The following is a 15,892-nucleotide window of genomic DNA, read 5'->3' as shown; positions in this document are numbered from 1 at the left end:
GCAGCAGAAACCTGGTCCCTGTTGCAATGAAGTTTGCCAAGGCACCTAGGCTGCCTGTTTTTCCTGAAACCTTAGAGCAAAGGTGCTTAATATGATAGGTTTTGGTCAGACTTGCCAGACAATCAGGCCAGATTTTCTGTCCTACATCCTGAGTTGCAGCCAGCTGGATGTCTTCTCCAGAGAGGTTTACAAGGCCATCCTCCTTCCTGACTTGCTGGGGCCTCTGGGCCTAGGAGCTGTGATTAAATGAGTACCTTCTGAGAGAAAGACTTATAGTTTTGAGATAGGAGTGTGCACACTGGGTCATTATGCTGGTAAAAATTGGCTATTAAAGTCTAGCCAGGGGTGAGTGAAGTGTTATGTGACCCCAGCAGCATCTGAGTTGCTGATATTTTTGTATTAAGAGCACAGAGTGAGGGACAGCAAGGAAATACTTCTACATATGAAGCCTGAGCTAGCTCTGAAGAGCTCTATCATTTCCTGATCAGGGAGCTAAAAAAGAGCTTCTATTTTTCTCTTTCAAAAGACTATTTAGGACCTTTGTCATCTGATTGGCTATAGGAGAAAACTGAAGTAGCAACATCAAGTTTGAAGGGCGATTTTCAGCACAGGATTCTATTTCCCAATCAAGTCCAAGAAATCCAGCAGGGTAGGAACCCCAGACCTGTTAGTTTTGTGCTCATTCCTAGGTGTGTACTCTCTACCTACCCCCTCCCCACCTTGGCTCAACTTCAGTTTCACCAGCAACACGTTTGGTGTGGCTTTGTTTATTCACAAGTTCACATCCCAGTAAGGGACTGGCTCCCTGGACTGTGATGGCTCCTACTTTCCAGGCTTCCTCAGAGCGGAATTTTAGGCAAGGACTCAATCGCTCTTTCATGACAAGTGGATCAGTAAAACAATAATAAAACCTCTGTCACCATAACTAAGAGGCTATAATAGATCAAATTCTCAAGGGCACTTGAATAAGCCAAGAGTAGACCCTATTCACACAGTTTTAGGAAACCACTCTCTTTCATGACTGCTGTGTGTAAATAACATTTATTTATTTAATTTGTTATTTTCCTACAGCCCCAAAGAAGAAAACATTACAAGAAATGTTCAAGGAAGTTGGAAAATTTGTCAACGTAAAGCTTGTCTTTGTAACCCTTCTACTCTTCATTTCCTGTGCCAGTTGCACTTTTATTTCCCGTCTCTCTACGCTCAGTAAACAAAACCATATTATCAAGGGAAGGACGTGAGCCCATTAACATTGTGAGCCCTCAGATTTCACTCGCAAGAGACGACGCAGCACTTATCTGATGGAATAGAAGCTTTAATTGCTTCGAGGTACAAGCCCGTCCAAACCTCTGAGATCTGACCGGTCCCTGGGAAGCCTTTGCGCCCTGGAGCCAAGCGCCTCAGAGAGAACGTGCGCCGCCCCAGCCGCGGGGCGGGTGCCAGCCTCCCCGAGAGGAGCACTGGCGTTCCACCACAAGGGCAGAGTCTTTAGTTGGACAACCTAGTTAGAGGGGGAGATCTGGTAAATTTCCCCACAGGGCAGAAACCTCATCTTTTGTCCAAATCAAAACCTGGCGCCCCAACACGCACCCTTATCACGCCGCCACAAATGGAAGGAACGCGAACTGAAGGGATGCTGCGAAGTAACGTGAAAATCTAGTCTAAACGTGAAGATTTTGTGCCGCCCCAGGTACACAGCACCCAGGGCATACAATTTAGTCCCATGAATCGGAGGCAGGGAGAAAACGAGGGAAAATTAAGCCTGTACTCTAGGTTTAGGAGAGGGGTAACACCAGTGCCGGGAAAACCTAAAGCGCATAGGACTCAGAGTAGAGACGGAGAGGAATACTTTACCTTCCCGGGGGAAAAGGCTATGAGCAGTCCCCACAGGCTGAAGTCCACGCTCCTTTTTAACCCCTTCCCCACCTTAGTGCCCACAATCCGCAACCGAGGGGTCAGCCACCCACCGATCCAGAAGACCAAGCTTCTCCTCCCCCTCTGTCCTCACGCGAGCGGCCAGTTTTGCCTTTCTCCTCCCGCTTCGTCCAGTACCTGTCCGGGCAGCAGGCGTCCTGCGCTCTCGCCCCGCCCTTCCCCAGGCCGCCCGTGGGCCGCGCCGGCTCTCTCCCGGGCCGGGGAGCGGGGGGGTGCTGGACGGCGGCCACCCGCAGGTTTGGCAAAGTTGGCGGCGGGGCAGGCGCGTGGAGCCGTGCGCCAGTCGGGACCCCGGCCGTGCGGGGCAGGCGCCCATTGGCCGGCCAGCGCCACGTGGCCACCCCCGCCGCTATATTAGGCCACTATTTACCTCGGGCTCGCTCGCCATGGCTCGGCGAAGGCAGCTCCGGTAGGGAAGAAAGGTGGAGCGGCGCAGCCCGCGGCGGTCCTGCCCGGCCCCGCACTCCGGCCCCGCACTCCGGCCCCGGCCTGCTCGCTCAGGCGCGTGGGCCGGAACCATGAGCTCCTACCTGGAGTACGTGTCGTGTGGCAGCGGCGGGGGCGGCGGCGACGTGCTCAGCTTCGCGCCCAAGTTCTGCCGCGCCGACGCCCGGCCCGTGGCCCTGCAGCCCGCCTTCCCCTTGGGCAGCGGCGACGGCGCCTTCGTCAGCTGCCTGCCCCTGGCCGCCGCGCGCCCTGCGCCTTTGCCCCCAGCCGCGCCCGCGCAGCCTCCCGCGCCGCCCCCGGCCGCGCCCTCCTTCGCGCCCTGCACCCTGGAGGGTGCCTACGAGCCGGGCGCCGCACCTGCCGCGGCAGGGGGTGCAGACTACGGCTTCCTGGGGCCGGCGTCCGCCTACGACTTCCCGTGCGCGCTCGGGCGGCCGGCCGACGACGGCGGGGCGCACGTCCACTACGCGACCTCCGCGGTCTTCTCGGGCGGCGGCTCCTTTCTCCTCAGCGGCCAGGTGGACTACGCGGCCTTCGGCGAGCCCGGCCCCTTGCCGGCGTGTCTGAAAGAGCCAGCCGACGGCCACCCCGGGACCTTCCAGACCGCGTCCCCGGCCCCCGGTGCCTACCCCAAGTCGGCCTCGCCAGCCTCCGGCCTCCCCGCCGCCTTCAGCACCTTCGAGTGGATGAAAGTGAAGAGGAACGCCCCTAGGAAAAGTAAGTACTTGGGCCTCGGACGGACGCTCTACTGGGGTTGGGATCGGAGCCCCCCCTCGGCAGAGTGACGCTGGGAGCGCGTGGCAGCTGCCCCTCCGGACGGCCATTTAGGGCTTATGCGGGAAGTGCGTTCCGAGGCATTATTAAGTAGGCGCGTTCCATAGAGCGTGCCCCAAGTAGACGCTTCGAGAATGGGCCAGGCCCTGAGGAAATTTCAGGAAGGAGCTCTCCGTGGGGCGTTTCTGCTGGGTTCTTGGAGCCCCAGGAGAAGTGCGCTGTAACTTCGATTCTAACCAGCTCCGCCGGTCGCCCGCGTTCTGGGTCCGCGTCCTCTCACCCCCCACCCCCGATGCCCTGTCTTTACTTTGCAGGCAAACTCGCCGAGTATGGAGCCGCTAGCCCCTCCAGCGCGATCCGCACGAATTTCAGCACCAAGCAACTGACAGAACTGGAGAAGGAGTTTCATTTCAATAAGTACTTAACTCGAGCCCGACGCATCGAGATAGCCAACTCCTTGCAGCTGAATGATACGCAAGTCAAAATCTGGTTCCAGAACCGCAGGATGAAACAGAAGAAGAGAGAACGAGAAGGGCTTCTGCCCTCTGCCACCCCTGTGGCTTCCCTCCAACTCCCCCTCTCAGGAACGAGCACCATCAAGTCTGGCAAGAAGCCAGGGAGCCCTTCTCAGGCCCAAGAGCCCTCATGAGGTTTAGTCTTGAGACTGAGAAACCTTGGCCGGCAGAAGTCATAGGCCGCCTCACCCCTGTCTAGACTCTACTAAGCTCAGTTTGGGTTGGAGGTGGGCATGGGCAGAAATTACCAGAGGTTTCACTTGGGAAAGGAGTATCTTGGTGGGCTTCTAAGTTCCAGGCTGTAGGCGTACAGATACCAATTTGAGGTCCCTTAAGCCACTCATTTGTGTATTATTTGTGTCTTACCAGGGAAAAGGTGCCCAACTGCCAGCCCAGCCCTGCTGCTATGTTGTCTTAGTCATATGCAATTCTTTGGTGCAGAGTGGCAGAGCATTATTGCTGATCTCTGCCAACCGCCGATGTGCTCAGAAGAACATCTACCCCAAGTTTTTCTGATTTTAAGTTAAAGGACCAGCTACATGTATTTAGCTTGAGATGACCAAAGCTAGTTAGGGCCTTCTTGATGTAGCTAAGCTGCTTCAATGATGATCTTCACATTTGCACTCCACTTGGTTTTTTTTCTTTTTTAAAAGCAGTTTCTACCTCTTTATGTGCCTGAGTGAAGATACAATCGCTGTCTAGTTAGTAGCTGAACAAATCCACAAGGTGGGTGAACACTAGAACCTGAACTACACCTTGACACCAGTTACTTAGACTGGAATGTAAATATATACAGTATGTATATTTTTAAAAAGGTTTGCTTGCAATGAACTTCTATATGACATTTAATGTCATAGCATGTAAAGGGTTTGAACTTTTTTTTTGTAATAAAAATTACAGAATCTGCTACTCTCTGTTTTTCCTTACACTCCTTTCATTTTCATTATCTTTCTTAAAAGCTAATTTGGTTTCTTCTATTTGCAATTTCTTGATTCTGCTCTGGGAATTTGTTTAGATTGATAACTTTAAAAAAAATAACACATCTGACAGGTTGTATACACAAACAACAGGTAACGGACAATTATCTGAGCAGTTTAAGGGAGAAGAAAAACTACTCTGCCAAATAGTCAAGTAACTAAGGAGGTACTGTACTTATTTTAAGTGCCTGAGTTTTTCGGTGAATATGTAGACTGCACATTAACTCAAAGTTTAGGTGTCCACTGTGGGAATGTTGTAAAGCCAAGAAGACGCTGTAGCGAGATCTCCTTATTCTTTTGCCTCTTGCTCTCACAACAAGAAAAGGCAACCTGAAGATTTTGCTAGTTGGTTAGTGTTCTCTGAGAAAGGCAGCTGCACGTCAGAAAGTTCTCAATGGCGGACTTCCCATTTCCAAAGTCAAGAATTACGAAGGAGGCTGGCAGAGGCCATTAGTCAGAGCTTTCCACTTCCTGCAACGCAGACTGACATCTGGCCTAATAAGAGAGCAGAGGGGTACCTTTCTGTTTTTAAAAATGAAATACTTTCAAGTGACTTCTTTGAAAGAAGTTTCAAAGCACAAAATCTGATAGATGGCAAGAGGGTATGTGGTGGTAAGCCTCTAAGCTTGTTTCCACCCAGCCCACCAGCTCCTAACCCTGAAAGCACGCGTGGTTGACCAGGCTTTTATGCAACCTTACAGATACACTATGTGAAAAAACGCAGCATTAATACACAAAGCCAAGTGGATACTTGGGACAGTTGTCAGGGCAGTTCATTTCCCTCACTTTATGAATAGCCATAGCTGTATCTTTAAAATCTCTCTATAATTCAACCAAAAGGCTTCAAGGCCCAAACAATCCAGATACGAACCTCAGCTCTCCTTTTAGCTAGATTTCTAGATTCTAGTGTAGTGCTTTGAATCCAATTATTCAAAGTCTAACAGTTGTGGAGGATTACTATCCCCGATATGATTGTCTTAGAAGATTGAAATTACACTTAAATCCCTGTCCTTTGCAGTCACAGTTTAATGGAGTTGGAGAAATAAAATTATAAGCTCTAACAAACTCAGCAGATTAGGGGTTAGAGATATCACTTAAAAAGCAGGTCTGTCAATATTATTCTTGTTTGTTTGTTTGTTTTTCACAGTTGCACTCTATCTTTAAGGTTTTTATTTAAATTCCAGTTTGTTAACATACAGTGTAGTAGTAGTTTCGGGTTGTCAATATCATGCTTATGTTTCACCATCTGCCCTTCATGGACTTGATGCTAATCAGATCTGGTCTGAAACAACAGCACCCCCACCCCAGCTATTTGAAAAAACTTGTTATGGGAGTTGTCATCTGCTAGCTTGTTTCCCCTGCAGTGGTCTTTGACAAGACAATGTTTCCTTTTTGATAAGCATTCCGTGTACACCTAAACAAACAAACAAACAAGATGCCAACACCCTGGGTCATTTCCTTAATCTACCATCCTTTTCTCTGAGAAAATAAAGCTTTTCCTTTTGAAGCTACTGCTAGCCCTTAACCCTGATGGATGTCTTCCTTGATGAAGGTGGCTATTTTGACATACGTATAATGTTGTTCTATGAATCAGGCCAATATTAGCTATTTTTTGACCAACCCCAGGGATCTTTAAAAGCTTTCTTAATGCAGATCACTATACAGCTATATTCAGTATTAGGGAGAGTCCTGGCTGGAGATGGGGATGAAGGAGGTGACCTCTGGAGGTCCCTTTTAGCAATGAAAATGCTACAGAAACGACTCAATGACTTCTGCATGTTTTGTTTTAGGCCTATCATTGGAAAAAAGAGAGTTCAGCCCTAAGAAAGTAAATGCAGTCCATGGGATTACAGTGACACTGTGTTTGTACAGGAAAAGTGGATTTTAGACTTCACTAAATACATCTTGTCAGTGGAGGTACCTAACCCATCTGGATTGTTTATAGAACATTCCCCTTCTCATTATTCAGAGCCTTGTGTTATTTCGAGTGAGGTCATCCATGAAGTATGATGGTTACTATGCAAACTGTGAAACTGCTAAAACAATCCCATTTCTATTTTATAAGAATTCAAACTAAGTATGCTAATTTCCCCTCCAGCAGTCCGTTACAAGAATGAATACACAGTGGACAGTTCTGGCTGTTGTATAATTTACTGTTCAATGTTCCTTTGTCTTCGCAGAATGGCCGTGTGTCTATTTTTCTGGATTCAGGATAGTTGGGAGTGAGGAAGAAGAAATAAAGCATTTAATAATATTTAAATTTCCATGACTTGAGTACTAGCAAACAAAGGAGTTGCTAATGTAAAAACCTAGAGCAATGTCACCTAAATCCTCAAAGGATTAATTGTATGCATTCTGCGCCAGTCTCATATATGTGAGGCCTGAGACCAGAGAGGTTATGTCCGATTATCATGTCATCAGAAAAGAGGGGCAGACTCAGGAGAGCTGCATTAACTCTGGACTTCTTAATTATTTCTTACGGCCAAACAAATGCTCTATATTTGCCGAATATTGAATTTAAAAACCTCAGGACCTAATCAGGTTCAGAGAAATGTTTAGTCTGACCACAGACCTCTTGACAAGAAAAATACCGATTGTTAAAACTTTATTTGTGGTTTTAAAGTGAAACCATACTGGACATATCTCACAAATAATGATAAATCTCCATCTAAATAGAAATCAAGATTTTCATGGTTTTGTCCTCTAGAGCATATTTCCAGAGCATGAACATGCAACAAACATACAAAATAGTTCTATTTAACATCTCACTTATAACTGCTTCTGAAGTTCTAATTGTTATGCAGAAATATAAATTCAATAGAAACTCTTTAAATTCAATAGTGAACCAAGAGGAAAGAATTCCTAAATATTGGCATGAAAGGAAGGTCTATTACTTAGACTGTAAAGACTTAAACATTATCTCTTCCACTTCTACTAGTCTTATTGATATAATTTAATAAATATAAAGGATGGCCACAGACTTGTAAGTAGCTAATAGAGCAGGTCACTGACACTTTTGAGGTTTTTCTAGAGGGCGCTAGACTATTTAGCACATCCCATTCTTAAGAGGTTTTGTTGACCCTAAACTACAATTTGAGGGACGTCTTTAAGAAAAAAAAAAATCATGAATACAAAATTGCTAGGGTATCTTCCAGGGTCTGGAGGAGCCCAAGTGAGTGAAGCTTAAGTTTCTTTTTTTTTTTTTAAGATTTTATTTTTAAGTAATCTCTACACCCAATGTGGGGCTTAAATTTGCCACCCGGAGATCAAGAATTGCATGCTTTACCGACTGAGCCAGCCAGGCACCCCAAGTTTCTTTGGGTTCATCATAAATCCCTCTCTGTCCCTTCTGAAATTGTTGCTCCATTCCCAATACCTAGCCATTGTTTGTAAGATGATAGCAGTTTGCTTTTCTCCAACATCTTGGAACCAGAATGACCATTTGCTCCTCCTAAAGTGCATCAAATAGTAGATAATGCTCTGTTCTACACTCCGAGTGCCTCGATCCCACTCTGCTCTTCGGGGCTACTAGCTGGCTGAACTATTTCACTGTCTGGTAATGGGAGCTCTATTTCATCCCGGTGGTTCTTTTCTGTTGTATTTCCTTCTCAATGATACAAACAGAAGAGAAATCTAGAACCAGAGATGACAGCTACACTGCTGACTTCTAAGCATTTCCCAGAAGGATGGAATCACCAAGGCTGAGGAAAGGACTGTGAAAAAAAAAAAAAAAAGAACATTATTCTTAAGGGAGGAGATGTGGGTTTTAGCATCGGTCGTGATTTATAATGAAAAGGGAACATAACTTCCGTGGTCTCAGTTTCTTCTATAAAACAGAGGGGTTTGGTCTGGATGATCATTAAGTTTCCTTTTCACCCTAGTATTCTGCCACAGCCCCTTACTTTGCTGGTTATTACTGAAAAGTTTATTTAACAATAATGTAGCTGTGTAAGATTAGCATCAACAAGAGGCCTTTACGTTTTAAGCTATCTATCTTTAGATTGTGTGTGTGTAGGGGCACCCGAGTGGCTCAGTCGATTTAGCGTCTGTCTTCAGCTCAGGTCCTGATCCTGGAGTCCAGAGATCCAGCCCTGCATCAGACTCCCTGCTCAGCGGGGAGTCTGCTTCTCCCTCTGCCTTTCCCCTTGACTTGTGTTCTCTCTCTTGCTCTCTCTCTCTCTCTCGCTAGAGAGAGAGAGAGAGAGCACAAGCAGGGGGAGTGGCAGAGGGAGAGGGAGAAGCAGGACCCCAACTGAGTGGGGAACCCTATGCAGGGCTCGATCCCAGGACCCTGGGATCAAGACCTGAGCAGAAGGCAGACGCTTAACCGACTGAGTCACTCAGGCGTCCTAAATAAAATCTTTAAAAAAAAAGAAAAAAAGAATGTGTGTGTTTGAACTAGGTAATGATTCTCATTGGTCTTGACTTGAACAAAAGAGCTAACAATGGTGATAGCCTCCCCCGAAGTTACCACTTTCCTCTGAACAGATAAATTAAGGTCTAGTAAGAAACTTTTCAAATGGGTGTCAGTGCTTCAAGTTCAGATTCTCAATCTCCTTGTTCTGAATACTTCCAAGTCGACAGCTTTCAGAATAGAGAAATAATTTTGAATTTCTCCTCCTTGAAGATAATGTGGGATTCCAAAGTAAATACTCTGCTCTGTTACAGAAAAGAGATACAAATATCCAACTTGCTCCTGCTTTCCATTAGTTACCGAGCCCTACTTATTTTCCTTCAAAATGTCTCATGCCTCTTTCCCTCCTCCGTTGGCTCGGGCTTTATCATCTCATTCAGCCACGCGATGGATACTCTGCTGATCTTCTTGCCTCTGGTCTCCTTCCCAGCCAATCCATTTTAAAGCCCTGTCTTTGTCGTGTTGTTCCATTTTAAATTCTCGGTAGCTCCTGGTTGCCAGTGGAAGAAACTCCAAAGTTTTAGCCTGAGATTCGAGTCTCAACATCCACGTTGATCTCATGCCGTGTCTGACACAGAGACTTCACCCTAGTTAGTGTGATCTGTTCATTCTCTTCCCCAAGGAACTTGATGCTTTTCTGACTCTGAACCTTTTCTAATGCTATCCCTCTCTTTTAAAGATTTTTTTTTTTTTTTTTTTTTTATTTGACAGAGAGAGAGAGACAGCAAGGAGGGAACACAAGCAGGGGGAGTGGGAGAGGGAGAAGCAGGCTTCCTGCTGAGCAGGGAGCCCGATGCGGGGCTCGATCCCAGGACGCTGGGATCATGACCTGAGCCGAAGGCAGACGCTTAATGACTGAGCCACCCAGGCGCCCCGCTATCCCTCTCTTTTATAATTATCTCCCACCTTCCCTCTGCCTATCCAAAGTCATCTTTTATGGCACAGCGCAAATCTCATCACTGTGAAATCTTTTTGCACCATCCAGATTGAAGGTGAGTGCCTCCGAGCTTCTGTAGCATTTGTATTCCTCCCTCAGCACTTCAGTCTCCTGATGTATTAGGAGATCTCTTTCTTTCTCTATCCCCACCACTGTCTCCCTCTTCCCCATTCCCCATTAGTTTCCTCACCATTGGTGTATATTTCATCTCTCATTGAGGACCTTATACATGATAGCGATTCTATACTAGTTGCTGAATGTTGAATGCAGTTTTATTAGATTATCACATACCGGGCTACTCATTAATTACCTCTTCTACCAGGTGAAGAACATTATAACAATTTATTTGCTAAGGTTTTTTTTTTTTTTTTAAGTAATCTCTATGCCCAGCGCTGGGCTGGAACTCACAATCCCAAAATCAAGAGTCACGTGCTCTACCCACTGAGTCAGCCAGGCTCCCCGTGCTAAGTATTCTTTATATTTCATTATTTATAGTAAAACACGAGCTATTCTTGACCACACAATAAAATACAAATTGGAGGCTAGGAGGTAAAGGAGGAACCATAGACTTCCCTTCTTGTGCTTCAAGACACATTGTTTTGATTGAATACATTGAAAACCAAAGGAGAGTGGGAATGTTTTCTGAACCGATCCCTTTTATCCTTATAGGATATAATGTATAATGCACTTTGGTTGTTGTTTGAGGCTTTGTAATATGTTGTATTGCATTCATTACTTGCTATAATCACTTGAGGACCTTCTGGGAACTTGAGTACCTTATGGGAACAGAACCATTGGAAGAGGATTTTTTAAACCAAACAAGGTCTAGTGTGGGGTTGCTCAAGAAGGGTCTGGAGACAATAAATGTAGTGGTTACAAGAGTGCATCTTGGAGGCAGACAGGCTTGGGAGCAAATCCTAAATGGACAATGCAGTGTCACTTAGCTCTACATTCCTCCCTTAAAAACGGGAATAATAACATCCTTATTTCATTGGCTTGTGAGGATGAACAGAGGTAATACACGCCGATTGCTTAGCACAATACCTGAAGCTTAATAATCATTCACGAATTATGAATACAGGATGAGAGTTCTAACAGGTAGCTAGGATGGAAAGACACAGGCTAAGGGAGAGAAATATTCATATATATATATATACACACACACATGTATATATATATATATATATATATATGAAACAAATATTTATTGAGCTATTAGGTACCAGGCAGACTATTAACCACTTGAATTGGAGTGATATTGAGAAGGGAACAAGAATTACAGGGAATCAGGTTGGAGAGAATAAGTAAAGGTCTAGGGTTATTGATAAAATTAGCAAAATATAGGTGGTACATGATAACAGACTAAAGTAAAATGGTAGTTAACAGATACTTGATGAGAGCAATGGCTAGGCACATACTGAATTGAGGGCCCAAGACCTTAGAAGATCCCAGCCTGGGAGAAATAAGGATGAAAGGGACATTGGACCATTGACCATTGCTTCCAATTTACTGACTAGGCAATGCAGAAAACTTAAATCCATTACACATCTGCTTAATTTTTCCCCATCTAAAAGGACATGTGAATTCACATGCATGGCATTTTGAGGGTCAGGTGTCATAAATTAGATTGCAGTGATGATTTACATGAGTTTCCTACATTGCGGCACTTCCCCAGGGTTGAATTTATCCTTAAAAATAGAGACTCTGGTTGCTGTGTTCTGTTGACATCAAAGTTAAAGTAGGATCAACCACATTCTTGACTCTGTTGCCACAGAAAGAAGAAATTCTTCCCTCCACCTACTCTGGCAGTGGGGAATCATGAATTTTCTTAACTGTGCATAAACCTGTAACTATTTCCATTGTAGGTTTATGAAAGCCTGCCCTTAAGCTGGGGGAAAAAAAGCCTTGCTGCAGAGGGACATTTTGAGGTCTAATTAATGGCAAGACAGTCTATGTAAATAGAAAGTATTTTATTTTTCCTAAATGCTTATGACCTAATCGTCAAAATAGTGTTAGTATTCAATTGCTTGTATGAATAATTACTCTATCATATATAAATGTTTATATCTCCTCTTACATTTGAAACCTGAGCTATGTTTCAAATTTGTGAAGTGTTTTGGCTTTACTATAGAGGGCAAGAAAAGAAAGCTTATAAAAGAATTATAGAAAAGATAGGTTCACAGTAAATAAATATAATGAGCTACAAAGGACAAGTTAAAAATATAATATTTCTTATTCAGACAAGGAAAGCATACTATTTGTGTCTAAAAATCTTAATTGACTTTAAAAACAAATTACGAGGGGAAGAATGAAGGGGGGGAAATCGGAGGGGGAGACGAACCATGAGAGACAATGGACTCTGAAAAACAAACTGAGGGTTCTAGAGGGGAGGGGGGGTGGGAGGATGGGTTAGCCTGGTGATGGGTATTAAAGAGGGCACATTCTGCATGGAGCACTGGGTGTTGTGCACAAACAATGAATCATGGAACACTACATCAAAAACTAATGATGTGATGTATGGTGATTAACATAACAATAAAAAATTAAAAAAAAAACAATTTAAACTTCCTTGGGGTGGGGTACCTGGGTAGCTCAGTCAGTTAAGCTTCTGACTCTTGGTTTCAGCTCAGGTCAGGATCTCAGAGTCATGATCTCAGGGTCATGAGATTGAGCCCTGAGTTGAGTCTTGCACCGGACTCTGCGCTCAGTGAGGAGTCTGCTTGATATTCTCTCTCCCTCTGCCCCTCCCTGCACTTGCACTCTTTCTCTCTCTGTCTCTGTCTCTTAAGTAAGTAAGTAAATAAATAAATAAAACCTTAAAAAAACCCAAAAAACTTCCTTAGGTGAACCTGCCAAGAAGCCCAATTTATTCTTGTTTTGACTGCAAATAAAAGCCCGCATGCAACGAGAATAATCTATTTTTCTAGCAGCATATGGTTCCTTTGCAAACTTCAAAAACAGTTGTGTTTGTGTCTCTGAAGAAGCTTTGAAATTTGTTACATGGTGATACTATCTAAGAACTGTCCAAATTTACTTTTATTGGAAATTTGTGATTTTTGGTTGGCCCTGAACTTTGAAAATTATATAGTTTATAAGAAAGTGCTATAGATTTCTTAACTGGTCTCATATAAACAAAACTATTATAAGTTACATATTTTATGATACCAATGGACTGAATGAATTTCAATCTGATTGATCAAAGATGAATAAAGGTATTGTTTTATACCTGTCCCTAACTTTATAAGCATCACAAAGACAAAGCAAGTTAGCTCCAGATTATTTGTAAATAAAAGTTTCAGATTTTCCAATTCTGTTCCCTTCCAATTTTAGTTGTAAAATATAATTATCATTTTAAACCCGGGACAAATAGAGTTAGCTTAAAGCTTCCTCAATTAAGATTATGTAGTACTAGGGACACTTTAGTCTTTTTTATTTATTTATTTGAGAGAGAGAGAGAGAGAGAGGGAGAGCACGAGCAGGGGGGAGGGGCAGAGGGAGAAGCAGATTCCCTGCTGAGCAGGGAGCCCGATGCGGGACTCGATCCCTAGACCCTGGGATCATGACCTGAGCTGAAGGCAGATGCTCAACTGACTGAGCCACCCAGGCGCCCTAGTTTTTTTTTGTTGTTGTTGTTGTTGTTTGTTTTTTTAAGATTTTATTTATTCATTTGAGACAGAGAGATACAGAGAGAGAGATACAGAGAGAGAGAGAGAGCACAAGCAGGGGGAGAGGCAGAGGGAGAGGGAGAAGCAGGTTCCCCGCTGAACCAGGAGCCCGATGTGGGGCTTGATCCCAGGACCCTGGGATCATGACCTGAGCTGAAGGCAGACGCTTAACCATCTGAGCCACCCAGGCGTCCCTAGTTTTTTGTTTTTGTTTTTTAAGTTTTATGTATTTAAGTAATCTCTACAGCTGGCATGGTGCTTGAACTCACAACCCCGGGATCAAGAGTCCCACGCTCCCTGACTGAGTCAGCCAGGTGCCCCAGGGACACTTTAATAAAATTGAAAAACACATTTGGGTTGCTAAAAAAAAGTCCAAACTTTTTTTTTTTTTTAAGATTTTATGTATTTATTTGACAGAGAGAGACACAGCGAGAGAGGGAACACAAGCAGGGGGAGTGGGAGAGGGAGAAGCAGGTTTCCCACGGAGCAGGGAGCCCGATGCGGGGCTCGATCCCAGGACTCTGGGATCATGACCTGAGCCAAAGGCAGATGCTTAACGACTAAGCCACCCAGGTGCCCCTCAAAAATCCAAACTTTTAAATATCTTCCCCCCTATTGTCAGAAGGCTCTTCTAGAGGCTACTCTTCTAGTGAAGAAGAAATAGTTATCTGTTGGTTTCATCTGTTTCTCTTGTTTGTTCAATTTAACTTTTTTATTTAAAAAATAATGTGCATGGTAGGTACCCAGTTTTATACAATTATTTCTGTGTACCAAACTATCTCTCAGTGTGTTCATCTACCATTCCTCTTATCTGTGTGTCTACATAGAGAGATGTCAAAACAGATGTTCACCTAATGTTAATGATGATTATTTCTACATGGTAGGCTTTTGTTGATTTTTTTCTTTGTAGTACTTTTCTATATTGCTTAAAATCTTAAAATAATGAATCATTAAATGTAGAGATAATAAAGTCATTACCATAAAATATATGAAAAAGGGGAAATTGCATTTGATAGTCACAGTCTTTGCATTTATTTTTCCCAGTGGAAGACCCCAGAGGAATTAGATAATGCATCTCATGTGCCAATTCTTGAATAATTAAATAAAAATGTCTGTAATATACATGGGTGTACACATGAGTCGAATAAATGATAGATAAGGTCTATCATTCATTTCTTCAACAGGGAATTCAGCACTCGGGTGTCACATATGTTCAATTTTCATCCTACCAGTTGGAAACAAACTCTGAATTGTGCTGACAAAAGCAGAATTCATGAATAGCAGAAGAATAAGAAAAGAATATCTTTAGCTTAAGTAAAATGGAGAACCAAGAAATATGGAAAATGATACTCTATTTTATGGAACTTACTTTTTTAATTGAAGTACGGCTGACACACAATGTTACCTTAGTTTTAGGTGTACAACACAGTAACTGGACAAGTTTATACATCATGCTTTGCTCAGCACAAGTGTAGTTGCCATCTGTCACCACAGGACACGGTTATAATCCCATTGACTATATTCTCTATGTTATACCTTTTATTCCCATGACTTAACGCATTCTATAACTGGAAGCTTGTATCTCCCACTCACCTTCACCCATTTTGCCCACCACCTCTCCAAAACTATACTTATCATTTTTCCATACTTACAAAGCAAAATTCGAGAAATGCTGCTTTTTATATTAAAAGCAAGTTTCTAAAGATACAAGCAAACTTTTTATAGGAATGCGTATTCTTTTTTTTTTTTTTTAAGATTTATTTATTTATTTTAGAGAGAGAGAGCACAAGCGTGAGCCGGGGGAGGGACAGAGGGAGAGGGAGGGAGAGAATCCTTAAGCAGACTTCCCGCTGAGCATGGAGTCCAACGCAGGGCTCCATCCCAGGACCCCAAGATCATGATCTGAGCTCAAATCAAGAGTTGGCTTCTTAAGTGACTGAGCCCCCCAGGCGCCCCAAGAATGAGTATTCTTAATATGCTTTGCATTTTTCTGGAGAGCAACACCAAAAGATCCTTTGATATCTATCTTTCATTATGTTGTAGAAAGACTTATGAAATTTCATGGTGGTCTATGAGAGAAACACACCAAAAACACAGGTCCAGTTAAGCCTCTAGGAGGCTAATGAAAGGTTAGAGAACCACCATGAGAAAACGCTAGTTCTTTAGTCGGCTTTATTTCAAAGTTGGCTTATTTGAATAGCAGGCTTGATACCTCTAAGTATGTGTGA

At 43.8% G+C, this 15,892-nt stretch overlaps 1 protein-coding gene and 1 long non-coding RNA gene across 2 annotated transcripts in view; one reads left to right on the top strand and one right to left on the bottom strand.

Annotated features, from left to right (window-relative positions):
* LOC116634389 overlaps window positions 1–15,892 on the bottom strand; it is an 86,271-nt gene that overhangs the window by 12,096 nt on the left and 58,283 nt on the right. The gene's annotated exons all lie outside the window — the stretch shown is intronic.
* HOXD1 (homeobox D1) lies at window positions 2,332–4,587 on the top strand. Its single transcript, XM_032407565.1, has 2 exons — window positions 2,332–3,099; window positions 3,471–4,587. The coding sequence occupies exons 1-2, from the start codon at window positions 2,454–2,456 to the stop codon at window positions 3,803–3,805; spliced, it is 981 nt and encodes a 326-aa protein (XP_032263456.1). The 5' UTR covers window positions 2,332–2,453; the 3' UTR covers window positions 3,806–4,587.

Source organism: Phoca vitulina, unplaced genomic scaffold (assembly GCF_004348235.1).
Source record: "Phoca vitulina isolate PV1807 unplaced genomic scaffold, GSC_HSeal_1.0 scaffold1, whole genome shotgun sequence".
Lineage (NCBI taxonomy): Eukaryota > Metazoa > Chordata > Mammalia > Carnivora > Phocidae > Phoca > Phoca vitulina.
The sequence above is the reverse complement of the archived record's forward strand: the minus strand, read 5'-3'. Positions and strand labels throughout refer to the sequence as shown.

What these genes read in the sequence shown, in the direction of transcription:
- HOXD1 (XM_032407565.1), top strand. Translation starts at nt 2,454, where the DNA reads ATGAGCTCCTACCTGGAGTACGTGTCGTGTGGCAGCGGCGGGGGCGGC. An exon ending in GAGGAACGCCCCTAGGAAAA is followed by an intron (nt 3,100 to 3,470) that starts GTAAGTACTTGG and finishes TTTACTTTGCAG; the next exon opens with GCAAACTCGCCGAGTATGGA.